The sequence below is a fragment of the Polyodon spathula genome, chromosome 19, assembly GCF_017654505.1.
Source record: "Polyodon spathula isolate WHYD16114869_AA chromosome 19, ASM1765450v1, whole genome shotgun sequence".
Taxonomy (NCBI): Eukaryota; Metazoa; Chordata; class Actinopteri; order Acipenseriformes; family Polyodontidae; genus Polyodon; species Polyodon spathula.
The window spans coordinates 26,682,499-26,706,883 of NC_054552.1; the positions used below are offsets into that span (position 1 = coordinate 26,682,499).

A 24,385-nucleotide genomic window follows, 5' to 3' on the forward strand; every position below is an offset into this window, starting at 1 on the left:
TTCAAATCCTGGCTATGCCATTGCTGACCTTGACCAGGGGTTCCTAGGGGGCAGAGTACAATTGGCCGAGCACCACCCAGGTAGGGAGCGCTTAGGTCGGCAGGGTAATCAATGGTTCACTGTGCATAGGGCTGGTAGGGCGCCTGCAGGTCCGCAGTGTAGCCATTCAGATCTGTGTAGTCCTCTGACACTATAGGTCTGGTGGCTTACCTGTGGAAAATGACGGACTGGCAGGAACACGTTTCAGAGGACACATGTTTCTTGCCTCCGTTCCCTGAGTCGCCAGGGGGTTGCAGGGTTAACCGAGATAAAAATAATAATTGGGCATTACAGATTGGGGAGAAAACCAGGGTAAAAACCATTGCCGACGAGTAAGTAAGTACAAAGAAAAGAACAACAGGATATTAAACTTTAATTTATGCACTTAAGAATAAAATACCATGTCTTTACTATGTAATATGTTAGCTACTACAGACACAGCCAGTAAAAATAATAACATTCAAATTCACATTGCTGTGGGCATTGTATTGTACAACCAGTGGGCGGCTTCTTTGGCATATGTCTGTCTTTTCTATTGAACAAAGCTACCAAGAGAGGTAGATTTCTGAGCAATATTGACTAGACTAGACTGTAAGAAAGCCAAAATCTGCATTCATGCAAGCCCTAATTGCTAAGATGTGGTGCACAAGATAAAACTTAAAATACAACAAAGCATTTATGTTATTTATAAATAAATAAATAAATAAATAAATAAATACATAGAATAAATTTAGCTTAAACTAATTATACGGACCGAGATTCCAAAACAACTTTGGACTTTTTTGCTTATCACTGTTGATTTTACAGTAGACAATGCAGATGTTTAAAATTGGATTTTCCTATTTTTGTATATTTTTTTCAAGCATAACCCATTTTCTTCCCCCATTTCATTTACTAGTGTGATCAGATAATAATGGAGTAGGACCGACCTACATGTGTTCTGGGAGTGCCCTGTGACAGCTACTGTATGGAACCTTCTCGGTCTACCTTTCATTGACGGTCCACAGCATCTGCACACATCATCTTTTTTAACTATGATCATGAAAGAAAGAATCTATTGCTTGCTGATGTGATTACTGCTGCAAAGAAAGCAACAGACATAATGATCTTCTCTTTTTTCTGTGTTATTACGCAGTACTTTTCCAATTCATCATACTATTTCTCCTTAGATATTAGATGTTCCATCGTGAAGCTGGGCTTTTAAGTTCAAGCACTGTCAGAGGTCATACAGATGAAATCAGTCAAACTTGGAAATGTTTGTATGTAATTTGAAGCTACTTGTTCTCTAACACTTGGTAAGTCTTACCTCCCAAGTTGAGATCAGAGACATAAAAAGCAATTAGTGCTCACTGCCTATTAGGAACTTTTGCTTTTAAAAAAAAAAAAAAAAAAATAATAAAAAAAAAAAATCTAAAGCAATGGATAATACAAATTGTATCTGGCTTTGAACAACTGAAACAAACTAACCTCTGTGAAGCAAGCCCACCGGGCTGTGCAGTCTGTGGTGCGGTTATACATGGCTCTCAAGTAAACACAGTAAACGTGATGCACTGACATTTTCATTACCGCTCCTGTTTCTTCTCTAACAAGCTGAAATCTGATTTCAGAGTGGCGCCACAAGTTCATGATGACCCTTATAACTAAGTTGACCCTGAGCAAAGAATCCCAATCAGCCACACCCCCCCACAGAACAGTTGTTTTTATAGACTTACATATTGATTTAACCTTGGTACTCCAGTCCTACCATCAACTGCCTATGCATTTATTTAATTTGCAACAAAGAAGAACATTAAATTAAACATATTTTTGTGTGGCCATTTTTCATTTATAATGTCCAAATGACTTGTGAAAACATAGGAATAAATACAGCTAATTATATATGCATTTTTTTTTTTTTAAAGTTCAATTTACTAGACTTTACTGAGTCCCAGTGTTCTAGATTACAATTAGAATTTATAATTTTCCAGGAAACAATTTAGATCTCATTTCTTAATAGAGGGAGATCTATTGATTACGTCAAAACAGGTGTTAAAGTGGTGTTTATAAATGGATAGTCACAATGAGGTCATTTGCCCCCCCCCCCCCCCAAAAACCAAACAGAAAAATGACCTAAACATCACTGTCACTCCAAATGCCAAGTGCATGCCTTTCTGTGGGATTCCAGAAAAGCATTTCAATAAAAAGGTCAGGAAGTTAAATTAACCGGCATATGTTAGGCTAATGCATTAGGATCAACTTCAGATCCCTTCTAGTTGTGCTATTCTCACTCAGTTCTTCGTAGCCTTCTCTAAAGGCACATCAAGATTTCTAAAGCCAACCCAGATCAAGGAGACGTTTAGAGAATCACATTAAGACTTCAGAAACCCATGTGAAATCCCCATGATAAGCTGAACTGTTCACAGATGGGTCAGAAGATCAAATAAAACTGGTCAAGACTTGAAGATATTTAGAAATATACTGCATGCAGTAGATGGTAGAATACTGTAGAGCCCAGTCTAACACAGTTAATAACAATTAGGTTACAGTAAAGTCAAATTCACTTAAATAAATACAAATATTCGAAACTCATTTTGCTGGTATTCAAGGGTAGCATGTATTTATTTCAAGGTGTTTGAAAAAGTTCATGAGAAGAGGCTTGGCACCATTTGTAATCTGTCTTTATTCATTCTCTGATGTTTTAGAAACCGCTCCAAAATTACTGTACTCAGCTGTATATCGTCTGACTGCAATTGCAAAATAAATCTGCTGTAAAGGTAAGCGGGAGTGGTATGGTTTATTTTATTTATGCAGGGGGTAGAAAATATATTCAATTGAAAAACCAAACATTGGCAAAAATCATGCATTTATTGATTTATCTTTTTTAATTGAAAAAAAGTTATAATTATGAAGTGCATTAATATAATTTACTATTCTCCTGGCAATCGCCCCCTTTTGTTGTATAATGGTACGAGCTGACATCAATGTTACATTTGAAATAACCCCAAGCAGCAGCATTTGTGTAAACTAATCGATCCCTCTGACTGGGGAACATCGCTTTGTCAGGATCATTTAAGAGAAAATAAAAGTGTATGTGTTATGGTCCCCTGAAAGCATCCCACATTCCCAGTTTGGGAATCCCTGTCCTAATAGACTTCCAACCAAGTTTTATAAGAAAAGGTTGTTATTTTGTATTGAAAAATGCAAGTGTGACATAGTTATCATACTAGCGCATCCACTAAACCAACGTCGCAAGGGATATGCTGAAAAACCATAAGTCCATCCCTTCGGATGAGACGTGAAACCGAGCTCCTACTGTTAGTGACTCTGCAGCAGCAGTTGTTGATGCATAGTTCACCTCCCTAGTCTCTGTAAGTCGCTTTGGATAAAAGCGTTTGCTAAATGACTAATAATATACATCCCCACAGTGGAAAATAAATTAAATTATTAGGTTATTATAACACATACTCAGCCTGTGCTACAAATATCCTCTTTTAGTTAATTTTCAGCAATCTAAGCACAGGGTTCCAAAGAAAACTTCATAAGCTTATGAATCAAATAAGAAAATGTAATTACAAAAAGCTTTAGGCTAGTCATAGCCTTGAGTTTTGACAACAATCCTAAAGGAAGGTTGTATAGGATCATAGGATAGCACTTTAAATGTGACCCATGGATTGCACTGAACATCTGCTATTTATTTTACAAAGCTCTTGACCAGAATAAAGCAAAACATTAAAATCTAAACAAAACAGCTTGATACTGTTAACCAACCATTCTAATGTCAGTGCAAAATCAAAACAATGGGTTTGTCATATAATGTTATCTGAATTTAACGTTTTTTTTGGCAGGAGAGGAATTTTCATTGTGGTAGTGTGCTTACTGCAGCTGTGTCTCTTAATACAGTGTTGTGTTTTAACACTCAAATATAAAACACAAATGCTAAAAAGACAACTTGTTCAATGTTTCAATATGATAGAATTTTACATATTGCATTTTGCTCTGATTAGCTGAATCCGATACCCAGGCTGGAATGTTAAACTTTTTTCACTTTTAAAACCCAATGCAGAAAAAGAGCCTAAGTTTGCAAACAACATGCAGCTGTTTACACTTGTATAAGAGACTATTCTCTGTAAACTGTGCTGAGCCATTTCATGAAAATGAACAAAGTACAACTCAAGACTTGGTCGTGCAGTAAGTTAATTGACTAAACTTATAGTCTGGTGGCCTTGACTGGAAATCTACCTTGGGATGTCAGTCCACATTATAAAATCAATACAAAATTTAGCGTGACTGTCAATCTCAGCGCTGCAAAGCTTTGGCAGAGCTTTGTGGCAGGCCTGTAGTTCGTGCTATTAGTCCCTTTCGTGAGCACTTAATTGACTCACACATTTAAAAGAAGAAAAAAAGAAAGTAACCTGCTGTGAAAAGTACATGGGAGCTGCTCTGCCAAATGCCCTGCTGGAAAAACTATAAAAGGTTCTGGTACTGCTAACTGTCAAAAATAAGACTACATTAACTGTATTGTGATCCTTGTTCTCTTAAGAAATTGTTTTTGACAACTGAAATTTTACACGCCTCAGAAAACCTTGTACAGTATATACTTTTTGCTGCTTGAACAAAATACTTACATACACATATTCATACATGTATGGCATAAAAGCCATGCTGTGACTTAACACAAACGTAATTAAAAAGGAATTCCCAAATGGGTGCTGAAGCCCATATCACTACAAGTATCACCGTCTCCATGTGATACGATGCAGAATGAATGAGCTGACTTTTTTACAACTTTCCACAGTAAAAGCACAGCAAAGTGTTGTAAAGCTTACTTAAAGCAAGGTGAGCACTGTAAAGCTCTGAGAGGTATGGTAAAGCATATTCATAAATTAATAAACATGGCAAATGATGGTAATTGCATACTATAACCATGAGAAACACATGGGGAAACTCAAAATTTACCGTGTGACTTTACTGTGGTAAACTTTAATGGAGGCCTCAAACACATGGTTTATATCTGCTTAGGGCAGGGGCCCCTTTTTTGCATCGTTGTTATTCGCATTGTTCTCTGCCAGAACTAGAATTCACCACATTACACTGGCTACACATATATATATACATATATATATATATATATATATATATATATATATATACATACATACATACACACACACACACACACAGTAGTGTGCAAATGTATTACAACACATTTTTTATTTATATACCTACCTGCATGAAAACAACAACTTCTAAAAAGTCTCCAGCATTTGTGGCTATGTATTAATTTTCTCTTACAAATTTAAAGTAGTTGCATGTGTGGCCTATTAAAGTCATCAATTAAATTAGACAATCAGAAGGTCACCAGTTAAAATCCCAACTCTGCCACTAACTGAGTCACTTCACCTCCTTGTGCTCCATCCTGTGGATGAGATGTTAAATCAATGTCCTATTTTAAGTGACTCATCATATAATGCACAATTCACAGCCTACCTCTGTAAAGCGCTTTGTGATGGTGGTCCATTATGAAAGGCTAAGATATTGTATTATATTATATTATTATTATTATTTTGACAATTTTCCAAGATTTTCAGTTACTGTGGTTTGATTTCATATGCACAACAAATCAAAAGAACAGAAGCAATGGGTGTTATAATACATTTGCACACTACTGTGTGTGTGTGTGTGTGTGTGTGTGTGTGTGTGTATGTGTGTGTGTGTATATATATATATATATATATATAACAGCAAAAACATCAGCATCAAGTATTCTGGTGTATTGGTGTGCAGCTGACTAAAACAGACCTGTAACCAGGAGGTCCCCGGTTCAAATCCTGGCTCACTCATGAACTCAATCTGTGACCCTGAACAAGTCTCTTAACCTCCTTGTGCTCCTTCTTTCGGGTGAGACGCTGTTGTAAGTGACTCTCTTGTATTTGCTCTTATTAGGACTGACGTCACTCTATTTGTATCTTGCTCTTAATTGTACTTAAATTCTTGATATGTATTTTTTGTATAAAACTGTAAATTGCTCTGGGTAAGGGCACCTGTAAGAAATATAATAATAATAATAATAATAATAATAATAATAATAATAATAAACAAATAAACAATAATAATAAATTCTACTTTTTTTCCACCAAAGATATGAAGGCATACATAAGAGATCATGCAGTAAATGAGTCTACCTTTGAAAGGGTCTTCTTATTGGCTTCCAAAGTGACGAGCCCTGCACAGCACACCATGGCACTCGAGCTGGACAGCCCTGAGCTAGCCGGGATGGTTCCATCCACAGCACAGTTAATCCCCGGTGGACAAAACAGACTGAAATGCTCCTAGTGACCAGACAAAAGAAAAATCATTTTTAAATGGTGTGTTGACAGAAACCGCACATGCGGTTAACTCTATATAGATAACTGATACCACTGTAATTGCAGTATGTGCTACAACATAAACTTAACCCTATAAGCAACATGAGTGTTGTAACGGCTCTTAAATGTTTGCCTTGCTATGAACTGCTAATCCCATACAGGGTGTCATTATTACAAAGAGAGAAAAAAAAATCAATTTGCGTGGAGCTCTTTTTACCACTGGGAGTTTCCTAAGGTGTTGGATTCAGTGAAAAGGAAAAAAAAAAATCAACATATGATAAAAACTTGATCAACTCTGCATGCTAAAAACACTTTATGGGACTTTTTATTATCCTCCTGTCTTTTTTAAAAAACATAGGTTACTGGTTTCAAGACTTTTATATAAAGCTAAAAGGCAAGTTAATGGACTAAAACGAGGGTGCTGCCAATGTCCTTTGTTGCAGAATGGCAGCCAAGCTTGTTTAAAAAACATGTGAGGAATATATTTAAACTGAACTTGATCCACAGGATTGTCTCAAATGTGAATCAGACTTCCAGAGTTATCACGCAATGTTTTAAAAAAATATACTCCAGTTTCAGAAAAGAAAAGAGGCTCTGCCAATTTTTTCTGTATTTGTATCCCAACAGGATTACATGTTCAAATGAATATAAACAGATTATCCCCTTGGACCCTATCAGCACTAGACTAAGTGTTTATTATAGACTGCAGCATGGTATAATACTTTGTGCCAAACTTTGTTGTGTAAAACCTGCAGTACCTATTAAGTTAATTTGAAAAGTTCCTGTTTGCATTTTAAAACTTTAAAAGGTTAATTTAAAATAAAAAAGCAAATTGAAAAACATATATAAAAAATAGTAGTTACCGTGTTTGCAAAATAATTTTTGAACAGGTTGTTCTTTGTGCTAGGGTTAACGTTAAAAATGATTTGAAATTGATTTTTAGGCTGTATAAAGACCATCTGATTGTACACAAACCAAGACATTAATTCTAAAGACCACTAATATTTCAGATAAGTCCCTAAGAACTTCTTCAGAACGATCCATAACCAAACACTAAATGTATAAATCATTATTATATCTGTTCCGCTACAAAATTGTTAACAGAAATGAATACAAAGCTGTCTGTATTAGCTGCTAATCATTCTTCCTACCACAGGAACAAGATGGAGCTGCACTTGAAACAGAAAAAAGAACTTTAGCACTTTAAACCACAGTTACCCTAAAACAGCCTGCTATCTGTAAGAAACTAAGCAACACTCAATTACATTTCAGAATTGTATAGAAAAACAGAGAGTAGTCCAAAATGTAGCACTAACGTTCTAACCACAAACTATAACGATTTTATATTAGGTTTAAAAAAAAAAACAAAAAAAAAAAACACATTGTTTCATTTGCGGTTTGCCAGCCCTCCCGGGGCACAGAGCAAGACAAAGAAGAAACAACTTATTAAATGTATTTATTTGCTTATTTATGTTAAATCAGTTTAGTATTACTGCATATCTGACACTGCTCTGTGTAACATGATGGACAGGCCAGTTTGTTGCTCGCAATGGAGCGAAAGCAGTCATCTTCTCTAGCCTTGACAATTGTGACAACATGTACAATGTTAAATATGGAACAACATATGTACCCTGGACACTAATTAAATGAAAATATTAAAGTTTGAAAAGACTTTTGCATGAAACAAGCCATATAAGAAACACATTTAGCAATGGGTAGGAACACTCTGATCTCATCTTTTTTTTTGTACTGGTACAAAATAAATGTGCTTTCAAAACTCACCTGAATCCCTTTCAGTCCACAAAGGAAATAGTAATGCCATAAAGGTTTAGTCTTGTCAATATGAATATCACTGATACAGCTAGTGAAATCCCTGTAAAATAATACAAACATTGAAGTGTGTGCATTTACAGATGGTTTAATACTGCCATCTGATGTTGGATAATGGAAGCGATAACAACAACTCACCTTGTGTATTTACTAGTGTATTAATAGAGTTTGTAACTTACTTTTTCTATTAAAACAAGACTAAGAAGAACTACTTACGGGTACAATGGATTTGTATTGGCCAACTGGATGACTTGTGTTTTGTTCAGTGATACCGCGACCAGGATATCTTGCTCTATAGCCATGGGCAGTACTGCATAACCACAGTAATCAATGTGTTCCCCTAAATGGAAAGATTGAGATTCCCAGTTAAAGCCATGTTCGTGAGATTTCAAAAAAGGTATCTGTATTTGGGTATTGAATAATTGTTATGAGGTTGCAATTGTAGTGGAAAATTGTTTGGGTAATGCCATTACATTAGCATTTACAAAAGCAGGTCTGTGTTTTGGAAACAACATTCATTAAAACACTAAAAAGATATTATGCAGCTAATATATTTCAACAGAAACATATATTTACTTATATACTGCCACATTAACTTCAAATATCACCATAGCATATCAAAACTGTATTCTGCAGTTTTGAACAAAATTAGCCAAAGGTAACAAAATCTTGGTTACCAATTAAATTGACTCTCCCAGGAGCACGTGCATAAAACACAGGAGCCGATCCAAACTTTGATATGAATGTCTCCTTCAGTCGCTGCAACCTGAAATAAAAGTAAATAAACAGAATTCATTTTTACAAAGTCACTACAATAAACTATTTATAATGCATTATGTAGGTAGTGTGGAGGGTACATCACTATGGACTGAATCCACTAGGTGGAGCCATTATGCTTGGTGCTTCCATCCAGTGAAAAGTGGGAGAAGTACATTCATAATTACAATATACAGCTTTGTGTGCAACATGTATTGATTTATGGGGTTCACTGGTAGAAACCAAATTTAAAAAATAGAAAAAAAAAACGTACACATTGGTTACAACAGGTTCTAGAGATTAACTATTAAAAATTGCAAGTGTATATTGCATCAATTCATCTGAAATACCGACACAGTAAAGTTCATGTATTAAATACTATATTATAATAATAATAATATAATAATAATAATAATAATAATAATAATAATAAATAAAGTAGGTGCAAGACAGTAAACGACAGATCCTTTTCTGAACAGTTTAGTTCGAGTTTTAGACTTTTGCATGCTATAAGAAAAAGTATTGTTGACAAAATAATTTTACAAATGACTTTTGACACTACTCACCTGTCGTTTTCACTACTTTGGACTTGCAGTTTTGGAGGTGGATTCGTGGCCATTCTTTTGCTCAACGATTTATTCGGCTTTCAGTTAAACCCTGGCTTTAAAAAACAATTTTATGTTTTGCAAAAGTATTTTCTCTTAGAACTTCTGCACACCAGCAAAGGTTTTGTCAGCTGACAGTCATGCGACGATACCCCGGATACTGCTCGCTGTAACTTTACGGAAATCCTGTAAAACAGAAATCGTCAACAAATATACTTAATTATTAATTTCCGTGTTACTAGATGTTCCCCTCATATAGTTTTATTTAGTATTGCAGGTGGCATATATATGCCAGCTCGTTTTTTTTTTTTTTTTTTTTTTTTTTTTTTTTTTTGTTATGACAGGCACTACCCATATCTTAACAATAAGTGAGCTGCAAGAAAATGGATATATTTTAGCTTGTAGCACTTCATGCTTATTCATTATTACGAGATACGTAGTTTTCCGACAGCAATATTTAGTCTTAGATGGTTTGGCTATTAAAAAAAAAGCACGTTTTTGGTTCGTGAACCTGGCTAGGATACATTCCTTAGATATAGACGGTTCGTGCTCTGCAGAAATGTACGGGTTCTGTATTGTGTGCACTATGCACATGCATAATGAAAACGCAGCGCTGGAGGGCAAAGTTTTTTTAAACAGCATAAAATAGTAATATAGACTTAAATACGTTTACAAATATACAACTGTAATTACCAATTAGTTGCTCAGTATTCTGCATTAACACAACTAAGTACTGTATTTGATTGTCAAGTTAAGATGGTGTTACTTTCATTCCCTTCCCTCCGGAAACTCCGTAACTAGAATTGGCGTTCCTGTGGTGTGTTGGTGAATAATTCGACACTGCGGAGGATTCTGGGAAGGACTGTCTCTGAACTCCGAGGCAAGATGTCTGACATGGAGGATGACTTCATGTGCGATGATGAAGAAGATTATGATCTGGTAAGGGTTTACAATTTCTAACTATGTTACTTGTAGTTTTAGGGTGCCATAATCTACACACTTCTGCTCTTTCCATGCTCCCCAACGTGTTTGTAATTTAAAACTGATCAAACATGACTAAGTCAGCGTCACTTCATGGAGAGGCTGGTGGTAGTGTACTGGCCAGGGCAGCGTGTGCATGTTAAATGTTTGGTTTTGCACTGTCAGATTTCATAGTGTTTTGTTTGTGTCAGTAACCACGACTTACAAGTTTAGATTACAACTCCGAGTATAGTATCTGTTATAAATATATGTTGTTCTTTGCAGAGGAGAGACAGGCCTGGTTAATGTTTTAGTTTTTATAGGCCAATCCAGCCTGGGCCTGAGCTACCTGCTGCAAGGCTTTAGGGTTATGGTAGTAATAGTTTTAATGTATGCATGTTATATTGTCATTTATATAGTACCTCTCAGTTTTTCACAGAAATGTAATCTAGATTTAACGGTAAACATGTTGCAGTAATAGCACCATTCGCAACATGTTTATATTGATTGCTTGCCACCTACTTGTGCACTAAGATCCGTTTCCCAGCCAGGTAAATATACACATACAGTCGGTGTCAGTGGCTAGAGTAATTGTATTATTGGACTGTCATGAATACGAAGATTTTAAACTGATGTCACGTGTGTGTGCGTGTTTTGTGTGTTTAATGCATTAAAACAAGTCAGTACCGGTATTTAAGGATAGCATACCCATACATTTTATATTTATTTTATTAACTGAATTCAAAATTACCAAAATAAAAATTGAGCTCTTATTAAACGCAGTTGTTAATATCGGTGTGGTGCTGTGTGTGACTAGAGTTAAATAGCGTTGTTGTGGTTATTTTATAAAATTTAAGGTTGTTGGGAACATCATTCGGCAGATGGTTGTGTCGGTGACAGTTAACAGCTATTTTGATAAAAAAAATAACACAAAATAACCAAGATTTTTAACCATCAAGGAATTAGAGACACATACACACCCCCTCTGTTTTGGGCCAATCAAATAGGCAGATTTATGAAGGGTTTTTTTTTTTTTTTTTCTAATGCCAAGTTTGCTTTTTTGTTCTACAATGGGATGCATCTGAGGGGTTTGTCAGTTTTTTTTTCATAGTGATAGTTTGTGTCTTCCTTAATCTTATACAGTCATTTGAAGTAATTACAAACCAAATACTTTTAAGGTTTTGTGAACAGTTCCTTTTTTAAAATACTTTAATACTAATACTTTTTAGTACTATGTTTAAAATCATAATTGGGGGATGTTTGTAAAGCTTTAAACTAAAACTGGAAGCATGCTTTGGGATGCTTCCTCTAAGTATATTTTTGTAAATGCAAATCAAGTAAAACAAATATTGCTGGGAATGTATTCAAAGTAAAAAATACACACGTCCAAGCATAGTGAATAAATTAAGGTAGCAAGAAAATGTAAGCAAAGAGAAAAAATAATATAAAAAGACAAATTCTACTCTACAAAAATAATTATTAGGGTCAAATTACTGCTTGCTAAAAACCAAAATATGAAAATTATTCATGAAAGTACAAACATTTGTTTACAGTAGTATAACAGATTGAAAAAAATATAATTAATATATAGTGGTTGTTAGATGAGATGTAACGGGGTGGGACAGTATTTTGTCCATATGTGTCATACAGTATGAGAAAAAGGTGGTTAATCCATTAAGAAATATTTTCATACTTAAAGCAAAAAAGCCTTGGAGTAATTCAAGCTGTAAGAAGTAACTGGAATAGGCTATAATCTTTCAGTTTTGTTTGTTTCTAGGAATACTCAGAAGACAGCAACTCTGAGCCTAATGTGGATCTGGAAAATCAATACTACAATTCCAAAGCGTTAAAGGAAGATGATCCTAAAGCAGCCTTGAGCAGTTTCCAGAAGGTACAGAGCCACATTTTTCACTACAATTGACCAAGGCAGTTGTATAACCTAAAACATGCTTTGATATTTGTCTCCAGATCAGCAATATTTCTGGAGTCCTTATTGTTTGTGAACTTAAATCTTTGTGGTGATATAGGCTGATTCATGGTTTATCACTTTATCTTCATGTCATAGTTCTTATGATATTTAAACAATGCTTGCATATTTTTTATTTTTTCTGACAGGTTTTGGAGCTTGAAGGTGAAAAGGGAGAATGGGGATTCAAAGCACTGAAACAGATGATTAAAATCAACTTCAAATTGGTAAGAAATAGGGCTGTCGGTAGTCGATTAATTGGGCAAACAAAATATAATCGTTCGAATAAATGTTGATGATTGTACAGCCCACATACATTTCGCTCGATTCCTCTCCCCGCGGCATTATTTTAATGTCACTGCAGTTAAGTAAAAGCTTGTACAAAACAATTGAATGCGAGGGGTAATTACGCCTTGGTAGTTTCAAGAGAAATAAAAAAAAAAAAACACATACATTTGCAACAAGCCTAAAGCAAGTTTAACATACTACAGGAGTGTTACTAAAATATTTATTCCAAACAGATTACAGTACTTTGGAATGTAATCTGTATAAACTAGTCACAAGTTTATGAAAAACGTCTTTTTATTCAGTGACCGCTGCAGCATCACGCATTGCATCTTTAATACTATACCACCTAACCTTCACTATCTGTGAAACGTACAATGTGGGAATCCCTTCCTTAAACATCAAAATAATAATAGTAATACAAATAAATTGATTTACAGTGCCTATAGGAAGTATTCACCTCGTTTTGACGTTTTCACAGTTTGTTGTGTTACAACCTGAAATCTTGATACATTTAAATAGGATTTTTTTGTGGCAAAAGATTCTGTGGTCCGATGAAACAAAAATTGAACTATTTGGCCTAAATTACAAGTGTCATGTCTGGCGCAAACCCAGCACAGCACATAACCCAGGTAACACCATCCCTACTGTGGAGCGTGGTGGTGGCAGAGTCATGCTATGGGGACGCTTTTCATTGGCAGGGATTGGGAAACTTGTCAGGGTAGAGGGCAAAATGGATGGCGCTAAATACAGGCAAATCCCTGAGGAAAACCTGCTTCAGTCTGCAAAAAACCTAAAACTGAAGCAGGTTTAGGCATTGTACTTGCCACAACAGGCATATCCGCTATAGGTCAAGCTGATTGTTACTCCATAGTTGTGTTTAACATCACTGGTCGTTTATTTATTTATTTTTTTAATGTTATTGAATATTATATAATGAATATTTAACAACAGTTCTTTTTGAAACTCCAAAGAAGCGCAACCTAAATACAGTCAGTTTTCTTCAATGTGCGCAATGTATTTACAGGCTGTTTGCCAGGAATACAAGCCTGTTGTCCTGCTCTGGATTCAAGGCGGTGCACTTTTCAGAGGGGCATGTACTTACAAAGCATTTTCAAAACTGATTCACTGGTAGGATGGGACCAGCAAATTGGACGCTAGTTAACACGAGCAAGAAAAGAAGAGCACGCCCACAGCTTGTCTGGCAGAAATACTGTAAATAGCAAGGCCTGTTGGGTGCATTTTCATTGATAAAATTTAAACAATGTTAATGACTAAGCATGTTACAAAAATGTAATTATTGAATCGTTTATCCAGTATTTATATTTATGTGTATAATGAGGAATGGAATCGATCGAAATTGGTTTTCAATTTAATTGCAGCAGCCCTAGTAAGAAATACATTGACTGAAGTCTTTGTTTACAGTTTTTGTTTATAGTTGTTTTAATAGATGTTGTTTTAGTTGTTTTATTTTAACTCCATTCCCCGTTGATATTGTAGCATTGAAGAATTTGTTAATTAACTACTGTATTAAAACAATACTGTTTCTTTCAAGATAATAATGGGAAGTCAGAAATGTGCTGGGTCTTTTTGATGTATTGACTGGTTAAATTAAGGTCAGAAGAGAAGTGAGGTTGCCTCATTGTAAGGTGTTGGCACATTACTGACTTCTTTTGGCAGCTTGCCCTTGGAAAGCATTTGCTGCACTTTTTTGTTGCATCACATCATTGTAAAACATGATCTACGCAGTGCCAGCCATCTTCCAAACACAAATTGACTGTAAACGGAGTAATATATAAAATACAGGCTAGTGATATAACGTTTAAAATAATGTAAATGTCATATATAAAATAGGTGACAGAAAGCAGTGTGGTTTATTCACTATTTAATGTCTTGCATAGTCAGCTATTTCAGTTATTCTCAGAATCGTTCTGGTCCTGCATGTTCGCATTAGAAAGTGAAGCATTGGGAGTCCGTAAGGGAGAAAGTTTAAAAAAACCAAAGCAATATTATGTTCTGCAATGTAAGGAGCTTTCCTTCATGTCCTCATTTATTTTCTTCTTTGTTCTACCCAGACTAACTTCCCAGAAATGATGAACAGGTACAAACAGCTGCTCACCTATATCCGGAGTGCAGTCACAAGGAATTACTCAGAGAAATCCATTAATTCTATCCTTGATTACATTTCCACCTCCAAACAGGTATGCAATGCAGTCTACAAAATGCTTTTTCAACTCTTTAAGCACGTAGTACTTTACAGAAAGACTACCCGACAATAACTAATTTAATAACTTTGCTAGGACCAGTGCATAACTGGCACGTTGTCAAGAATGGATGCTGTTAGATAATCATGTATAATATATAACCACTAAATGTATTTGTTTGTAACATCGGTATATTTTCCTTGTATCAGAATGTGATTTTTTTTCAGATGGATTTACTGCAGGAATTTTATGAAACAACCCTTGAGGCATTGAAAGATGCCAAAAATGACAGATTGTGGTTTAAAACAAACACAAAGGTAATTATTTTTATATACACTTATCAGTAGTTTTCCACAAACAATTTTGAAAGTACGGTCATCTTCAGCTAAGAGAACACCCCTTGGGTAGCAAGTGTTTAGCCGAAGTGATCTTTAAGACGGAGTTGACCACCAGACACAATATGAATCAGTAAATAAATACATATTTATTACTTGTCATGATAAGTAAGAGAAAAGTAATAGGCAAGTGTATGTTAATAAACTAAAGTAACAGACAAACTAAAATTAACACAGCACCCCTACACATGTTAAAAAATGAATATCTGTATGGGAGCAATATTCAAGACATGCACAGAATTATTTCACAGAATGATGAAGCAACTCACCAGAACAGAAAACACCAAATATCTCAGCAACTTGTGTCTGATTCAGAATTTTTTTCAGGAGCTTGAACAATTTCCAACTTTTTGTAGCAAGAGAAACATCAGTGCATTTCACCGTTTGTTTACGTGCCATTTTGTAGTACTCGTGGAAATCAGAATACAACACGATATGACGGCAGTTCTGGAAAGATTTAATAAACCAGTAAGTGTGCTGCTAGACACGCTTGCGATGACAAACCAAAAATAAACCATTTGAATATAAGTTTGAGTTAGCGGCTTACAGAACGGTACTGTATCAGTTGTGAACGAACCGCTAGCGGTGTTATAAAGGTGTTTTTTTTAAAGCAAAGTTCCTTTAGGTGGTTCATTTACAATGGGGCAAAAATCAATTTCAGCACAAGGGTGTTCTCTTAAGCAAAGTTTTCTCTTAGGAGGTGTTCCTATACATGGAGAAGACTGTGTTAGAGTATGACACATAGGTTGGAGTTTCAGTAGGAATGCAAGGTGTGAAAACATTATTGATATTTATTTTGACATTTTAATTTTAGCAGGTGCTTGAGTTACCTAAATAACACTCCCATTGCTTATCAGTTTGATCCATTTTCTGGTATACTATGATTGTAATGAGACACACCTGTACACTGTGGCTAATAAAGCTCTCTGTAAAACCTGGAATGGGTGAAACTGCTATGCAGTAGGTCTTTTTTTCAATCCCTATTTTCATTTAATTTTGTCTTAACAAAAATTAGATTTAATAACTCAGCTGTAAGAATATGGTGTCATCTTTTTTCAAATGTTTCTTGACTTGTCTTTAGCTTGGAGAAATCGAACCCTTTAGAATAAATCTTTAGAACGGGACCTTTCGAAAGCTTCTATGATACTGTCGACAGCTGTCAGCACAGTCCATGTCACAAAAAAAGTGTTTGGTCTCATACCATTACTATGCAATGTTACAAAAAAAAAAAAAAAAATATATATATATATATATATATATATATATATATATATATATATATATATACACACACACACACACACACATACACAAACATACAAATGCAGGTGTATAGTCAGATAGTTAAGTATAGCAAAACAAATAGGGCTACTTTAACTAAGCCAGGTGTTATGTAAGTATGGCCGGGTCAAAGCCCTCTTTTGGAAAGCCTAGCGTTCTTATTGTGAGGCCTGGGTTTGACATGTTGAACCCAGTTTCTAATTCTTTGTCACTGCATTACAGACTGACGATGGAGAAGATGACTTGAAGAAAGGCACGCAGTTGTTGGAAATCTATGCTCTAGAAATTCAAATGTATACCGCACAGAAGAACAACAAAAAACTAAAAGCACTATATGAGCAGTCTTTGCACATCAAGTCTGCCATCCCCCATCCGCTAATCATGGGTGTCATCAGAGGTAACTTTTTTTTAATAATTTTTTTTGTTTGTTTTCTGTTTTTTCATGTGGCTTTTAATGCGGCCCAACTGTATTGGTAAATTCTGCAATTGAGAAAATGCTAGCTGATCACACCTGTATGAAGTATTTGTTTCTACTTGAATCACCTGGAGGAAGTACTGACATGCTTTTTCACACCAGTTGGTGGCGCTGCAAGTCTGCATGGTGCACTTAAGGGGGTATAATGAATAATAGATCTATATCACAATGGTGGTAATTTGTGTGCTACCTGAGCTGATTAACAGTGTCATGACTTTTAATTATCCTGTCTGTTATTTTTTTAAGAATGTGGAGGGAAAATGCACTTAAGAGAAGGTGAATTTGAAAAGGCGCACACGGATTTCTTTGAAGCTTTCAAAAATTATGATGAATCAGGGAGCCCCAGACGAACCACTTGTTTGAAATATCTGGTCCTGGCTAATATGCTGATGAAGTCTGGAATAAACCCGTTCGACTCTCAGGAGGTACGGTGGCTCTTGCAGAACTGTAAAGTCATTAGTGGCATTTCTGTTAAAATATTACAGTATATTCCATTTTAAGTCTCAGATTAAGTGGCAGATTACAGTTCTTGTGTGGATCTTAATTTATGTTTACTTGGGTGAATACAGCTGACTAAATACTTTTTTCTTTGTGTATACATTTTTACATGTTTATTCATTTCTTTTTTTAAATTTTTTTTTTAGGCTAAACCATACAAAAATGATCCAGAGATTCTTGCAATGACGAATTTAGTAAGGTAGGAGCAGGCTTCGATTAAACGGTGATTGCTTTGTCTAAAGACAGGGCTTGAAATAACAGTGGAGGTACCTTGTTTTAGATGGCTAAGAAATGTTAATTTTAAAAACCTTCTGATTTTTATTTAACTAGTATGTCCTGTTATAAATATTTATTTTTTATCCTGTTTTATACATAAAGAAAAATGTAGGAATTTTTTTTTTTTTTTTTTAGTGCCTACCAGAATAACGACATCACAGAATTTGAAAAAATTCTGAAAACAAATCACAGTAACATCATGGATGATCCCTTCATAAGGGAGCACATTGAAGGTAGGTTGTAGTGTAAATTACATCTACATGCATTTATTAGTTCCCGTGTGGAAACGGGGGTATGTCTGTGGCAACTACATTTTTTACCTGTATCTGCTTGTGATGAAACCTGTTATAGAGGCATTTGTTTGTCTGTGTGTATGCCTTCATTTTACATGAACCTTGACTAATCTAAGTTTGTTACAAAGAGTGTGTTGTAAAATTGACATATCTGAACAGACTGTGGAGGAACTGATCACATCTAGATGGCTTTTAGTATTTATTTTTAGAACATAGATAATGGATAAGGCACCCTTTTGTGTTTTGTATGATTTCATTGGAAGTGTTTTCTCTTACAGAGTTATTGCGGAACATCAGAACACAAGTGCTTATTAAATTAATTAAGCCTTACACTAGAATACACATACCTTTTATTTCTAAGGTAAGGCTGTTCTTTTTTTATTTAACTCATTTTGTTTAGTTTTGTAAAAATATAAAGAATAAAAAAAAATTGCAAAACACACTTGTGTTTGATAAATACTAACTGGAAACTATTTTTCAGGAGCTGAATATAGATGTAGCGGATGTAGAGAGCTTGCTAGTGCAGTGCATATTGGACAAGTAAGTCTGTTTGCTTTGTTTGGGGAGTTGTTACTGTGTGCTTGCTAGACCTATGGACAACTTTTATGGGGATCCGGTAGATGGCTGTACATCATTTCTGTCTAGATCAGCTGCTCTGTTAACAGAACATTGTATTTTAAGCTATCTTCAAAGCCCTTTACACTGCTCTGCTACAAACCTATCATTGGTGTTTTTGTTTGGAAAAATTCAATTTCATGCACTAGTTTAAGGTGTAATAAGCAAAGGGGTTTCAAGTCTGTTTAAAGATGTTGTATTTTTCCTTAGTGTGAGATATCGCTACCCATCTTCACTTTTGTCCACACAATTAAAAGGTTCGTTGCCCCTTTAAAAACTGGCCCGACACAAAACTTGAGGTTTAAGCTCTGATGCTCTGTGTTTAATTTACAACATAAACAAAATTGAAAACAAAAACCTAGCTCTCTCCGAACACTAACTGCAAACTTCAGGATTCCAACTAAATAACTGGACAGGTAAGCTGCTTTTACACATACAAAACAAAGGCTTAACATACCTTTTTAGTACGACTGAACACAACAGACCCCCGAATAGACTGACTGCTGTTCTTATATACACTGCAGCTGACTGCAATTTGCAATGATTGCCAGCTGTCAGTAATTAACAAACAATTATCAATAATACAATTAAGAGTCATGCACATTTTTTTCCCCCCACAGGGCCTTGTGCTTGTCTTGCACTTAGATCTTTTCAACATGTTATTTCCATAAACTAAATAGCAAAACTGTTTTGACAATTAGAAATATTACACCATTGAGTTCCCTACCTGTGGGGCTTTTCCAGTTACAGTTTCCTTATGGTGTACGTGATTTCTTGAGTTGTTGCGATTGAGTTCTGGGAATCTGAAGAGATAAAAAAAATAACTTGACATACTGGTTTTCATTTGCTGCTGAAGAAAAGAAAATGCTTGAGGCTTTTTCTTGGTAGTGCTTCTTTGAAAAGTAAAACTGTTAACCCAGTATCGCGACCATACCGCAAGAAGCTAATTTTAAATATGCTTATTATTGAGTATGGGATCAGAGAACCAGTGCATTTTCCAAACCGCCATGCCACAGGTCATAGATATATTTTTGTTTAGGATAAATAATTCCCCCTCATGCTACTGATATTACTCATGCTAATATTTTTCTTTTTCCTTTTCTCTAAGCACTATTCATGGCCGAATAGATCAAGTCAACCAACTGCTTGAGCTGGACCATCAGAAGAGGGGCGGGGCACGATATAATGCTTTAGATAAATGGACAAATCAGCTTAATTCTCTCAACCAAGCCATTGTTAGTAAACTAGCTTGATTTGAGAAATATTACAACAAATAGTACTTAAACCAACAAGACAGTGATGTTAACCTTCAAAGAACTGGGAATGGCAAAACTACTGTTGGTTGATGTGGCCTGAAAATCAGCTTGACAGAAGTGCTTTCTTTGATCGGCTGGTTTGTGTTTTGCTGCTGAAGTTTCCCAAGACAAACAGCTTTAATGCCCAGAAGAAAACCAAAACGCCACAGGATTTATGCTGTATTGACATCTAGCCCGATACGATATAATATTATTTTATAAAGGGCAACAAATGACCAGAAGGAAGACTTTGTCATGATTTTAAACACACATCGACACATTATTGTATTGTAAAAAAGAAGAAAAAAGAAAAAAATAATTAAATGTCAAACAAAAAAAAATTTTACCTGTAAAAATCCTCTAACAAAAAACAAATAAGCATAACATGCAATAACTTGAACTGTATACCTAGTTTTGAACACTTTTTCCATGCATAAATTGGCATGTTTGCTGTATTCTGCAAAATGTCAGGTCTCAAGTCGTGGTTTTCTGTTCCTGCAATTGTAGTAAAGGTTTAGATGATAACTATCATTTGTGGCACATCGCCCCACGTTCGTTTTCAAGCAGCAAAATAAAAGTGCGGCTCGGACATTGTGCCACTCGGAATAAGTGCTTTTATTTCACACAAAGTTGTTTTGAAAGCTGTAGAATATTTATTTTATTTCATTGACAGGTTTTTTTTTCGTGATACATTTTGTTTGTTTATACTCAAGTACGATGGTCATTATATTCCTGGAATTCATAGCTACAGTGAATATGTACAATACAGTTTAGTGCCTCATTTACCCAGTTAACTATATAAGCATTCCTTCTTATCTCAAAGCGTGACAATAATGCCCACAGTTCCTGAAAAGTTTCAGTTGACTGCTTAAGTCTGCTATATTTGATTCTACATGTTACTTCTTTTCGTTAGTTGCTGCTTTTACAGGCAATGTAGCTGTAGTAATGCTCTTGCCTTGAGTGTGGTAAAAATTGTTACAGCATGTTAAACTCTGTTTTTATAATATAAGAACAACAAAACAGTATCACTAATTTAATGTAATTAGGGTCTATTATATATTGTATACTTACAAAAGACTATACAATTGCTGTTATCATCATTATAAACTAAATGGCATATAATTAAAGGAATTAAGAATGTTACTTTGGAGGGATAATTGGTTTATTAAAGAGTACCAGGGTTCTGAAAAATATAGCGTACACGTCCTCACATGTTGCTACAACTTTAATTAGGATGTTAATAATGAAAAAAAATTACAGGTACATTATTTTAACAGGTGTGCCAACACGTGGGTGTTTCAGAACCCCGCTACTTACTCTCTAAGGTCGCTGTTCTTCTATTCTGTAGGAAGTAGAGCTGTGTCAGCCTTTTGAACAATAAGAATGAGCACCTTTTCCAGTCAGGGCTGCAGACAGGTTGTCAAGATAGCTAATTTGAAGATTAGGTCATATAATGCTAATTAAATAGCGATTTGGGTTCTTTTAGATGCAGTTGACAAACTTGATTGGCTCTGGACAGCGGGGAAAAAACGTGCACCCAATGGATGGGCCATGCATGAAAAACAAAGAAAACTACTGCATATAATGAACTAGGATATAGTGGAGGTATCCTTTCCCATAGTATGTGTTATTCAAATGTGATGAAACATGCCAAGGACATTGTTTAGCACAAGCTGTTGCAAGTAATATATGGAGGCCATCTGTATCTTAGTCTTTGTGTCAAATGTACATTTTTACATATTTCTAGTTTTGTATGCACAGCGGTGGTGGGTGAAGAATGCAACTGACTTAGTTGTTGCGCAGTGTTTAAGAGGAAAAGGAATGCATGACTGCAAAACCTGTGACGCAACATGAGCTAGGTGACGTGTGTTTTCATTGTTACACGTGACTTGTGCTAACGAAAACAGGTGATAACATTACTGCTAAAGGTTGTTTAGGAGTTATAAAAAATGTTGTTACTCTGTGTAACAAAACCTGATTGGGAGGGGACTGCCTTGGGATTTTAATCAATCAGTCACCAAAAGCATTCTTAGATTAACCATTGTTTTAAAGATCTGTGACCCCAAATAAGTTTTATTGAATTTCATAGTTACTAGAACAGTATTTTGTGCCTAATTTAATGAAAAGCAGGAATTTGCATAATGCAATTACCCAATTTTCTTTGTTCATGAATCTCCATGTGATATAAACTTAGTTTATTTCTCAATGCATACATTTGCTTGTTTTTATGTCGGTGCTTTTTCACAGGTTGCTAACCCTAACCCTAACCATGTCAAGTCACTGGTGATATTATTGGCCTGCAAGAAGCAAGCCAAGTGCATGCCAGCATCCATACCCTGTAGCATCACAGAAATGCACAGTGAACTTTTAGAAGTTAATGTGTGGCCACACAACAGTGAAGTTACAGTAGCTTGGTGTTTGTGTTGTGTCATGATCCTGTGGATCCTTTTTTTCTAAATGGCAACATCCCATAGATGTCTGCAGCATAGCTTAGGTTGTACCCAGTTACTGCTGTTCTGGACACAACCATAGACAAGCTGTACTATGTCTCCATCAAATTGTCAGAGAAAAATACATTGTGTTAGTTACTTTCACTCCATCAGGAATATCCAATGCATCCATCATATTTCAAGTTTTCTATTTAGGTATACTGAAATACCTTGCTTTCCTCTTTTTCCTCTGGTCTTGAATGTTTATTTTTATGCCTCAGCATTTTCTAGAAATCTGTTTCCATCACCTTGGCATCTACCTTGTATGTTTTACAAACCCCTGCGATTCTTTTCAGCCCTGCATTCGTGGGACCAGCATTCCAGAATGGCTGCATTCTGTTGCACAGGTTTGCAACCCAGCACAATCCATCTTCTTTATCAAGTCAATTCCGAGCCTAAACTGTTCTACCACATAACTTTTAAAACAATCTGAAGGTTTAACAGCCAAAAAGAAAAGTTATGCTAGTGTACGCATTATACAAAGATAAACCTTTTACTTCTGTTCAAAACATGAATAGGTTAGTGTTACTTGAAGAAAAGCTGAGCAAGCTTTGCGCTGGAGAAGACCTATAAGAATACAGCACCTCCCTTTGGGATGCAGGTTTTGATGGTTAATATCTCTTTAAAGCAAACATACGGTTCCAATGTGGTCTCATTTTGTAGCTTTAGCTCTTTGTGTTCATTTTTTTTTTTTTTTTTTTCGTGAATAAAATGTAGTTTGGTATACTGTTCTAGAACTGGTTTAGTGTGAGCTATTTTGTGTATACCAAATGTTATTTATCCATCAAAACCAACTTAAAAAACTGTATTTAATTAAAGCCGTAATATGTGAATATGGCTGAATGTTGCATATTGTAAAAAAATAAAATAGATAAATAAAAAAATGGCCTTGTCACATGTTGTACTTAAATTCTTGTGTAATATATCATGCATGGCCAAGTTAGTACAAAATGTGGCAATGCCGTTTGCCAAATAGCAATGGGTATTATAAAATGCATCTTTTACAATTATATTAAAATGTAAGTTTTCTTATTAATATTTCATTAAATATATTAATACTTATGTGTGCTATTTTAATATCACATGACTGTAATGCTGTATTCTATTTACTGAAAGTCACCTTCACAGCCCTGGGACAAGAAGGTTGGGTTCTGCTTGTATCCTTTAAATCAGTTATGGTAATGATCAATGATGAAACTGGGCTGTTTCTGTTTTATTGTTTTAGTTAGTATTGCATTTTAAATGCTTATAATTCTTCATTTGTTTTTATATGTCTACTGTGTCTTTTCATCTGCCGTTTCTCTCTGTAGCCTTATTTTTCTTTTTCTATTTTATTTTTCCTTCTTAAGAGATATTTTAACATTTTTATTTAATTTTGTTTAATTTCTGTAAGTTGCTTTGGATAAAAGCATCTGCTGAATAATTCAATAATAATACAATTAAAAATAGTGAAACTATGCATGCGTTACCTGGCTATATCGCAGTTTCAAGCCGGTTTCACACCATACAAACAGCTTATGCATCATTAATAGTGTGTCTTGTGACCAGATTGTCGTTGCAGGAGCAAGCTCTATGGCTGGTTACTTAAAGCTGTGATAAACTTCAGCACAAATCCATGATGGGGGAAATCAGGGGTGGTCATTCTTACATCCTTTTGTATAATATGGGAGCGTGTTGACCTTTACCCTTTTAACACAGTTATATAACTTGAACATAATGTAACATTGTAATTACAGCTTATTGGATTTTAAATATGGAAACAGAGAAAAACATAATTAA

At 35.2% G+C, this 24,385-nt stretch overlaps 2 protein-coding genes across 2 annotated transcripts in view; one reads left to right on the plus strand and one right to left on the minus strand.

The window, feature by feature from the left end:
* The window catches only part of LOC121294622 (N-acetylgalactosamine kinase-like), a 31,199-nt gene extending 20,842 nt beyond the window's left edge, over positions 1-10,357 (minus strand). The window contains exons 1-6 of the mRNA XM_041218519.1: positions 10,268-10,357; positions 9,536-9,760; positions 8,891-8,979; positions 8,430-8,553; positions 8,166-8,256; positions 6,201-6,347 (exon numbers count right to left, since the gene is read on the minus strand). Coding sequence (XP_041074453.1) covers positions 6,201-6,347; positions 8,166-8,256; positions 8,430-8,553; positions 8,891-8,979; positions 9,536-9,588 — 504 coding nt within the window. The 5' untranslated portion in view covers positions 9,589-9,760; positions 10,268-10,357. The remainder of the gene's footprint in view (positions 1-6,200; positions 6,348-8,165; positions 8,257-8,429; positions 8,554-8,890; positions 8,980-9,535; positions 9,761-10,267) is intronic.
* A 52-nt stretch (positions 10,358-10,409) lies between these two features.
* Positions 10,410-20,711, plus strand: LOC121294536 (COP9 signalosome complex subunit 2-like). The gene is made up of 12 exons (XM_041218324.1): positions 10,410-10,513; positions 12,312-12,425; positions 12,650-12,727; positions 14,861-14,986; positions 15,217-15,335; positions 16,869-17,062; positions 17,387-17,565; positions 17,785-17,837; positions 18,050-18,147; positions 18,486-18,568; positions 18,689-18,747; positions 19,931-20,711. Exons 1-12 carry the CDS (start codon positions 10,460-10,462, stop codon positions 20,073-20,075), a joined length of 1,302 nt encoding a protein of 433 aa, XP_041074258.1. The 5' UTR covers positions 10,410-10,459; the 3' UTR covers positions 20,076-20,711.
* The last annotated feature ends 3,674 nt before the right edge of the window (positions 20,712-24,385 follow it).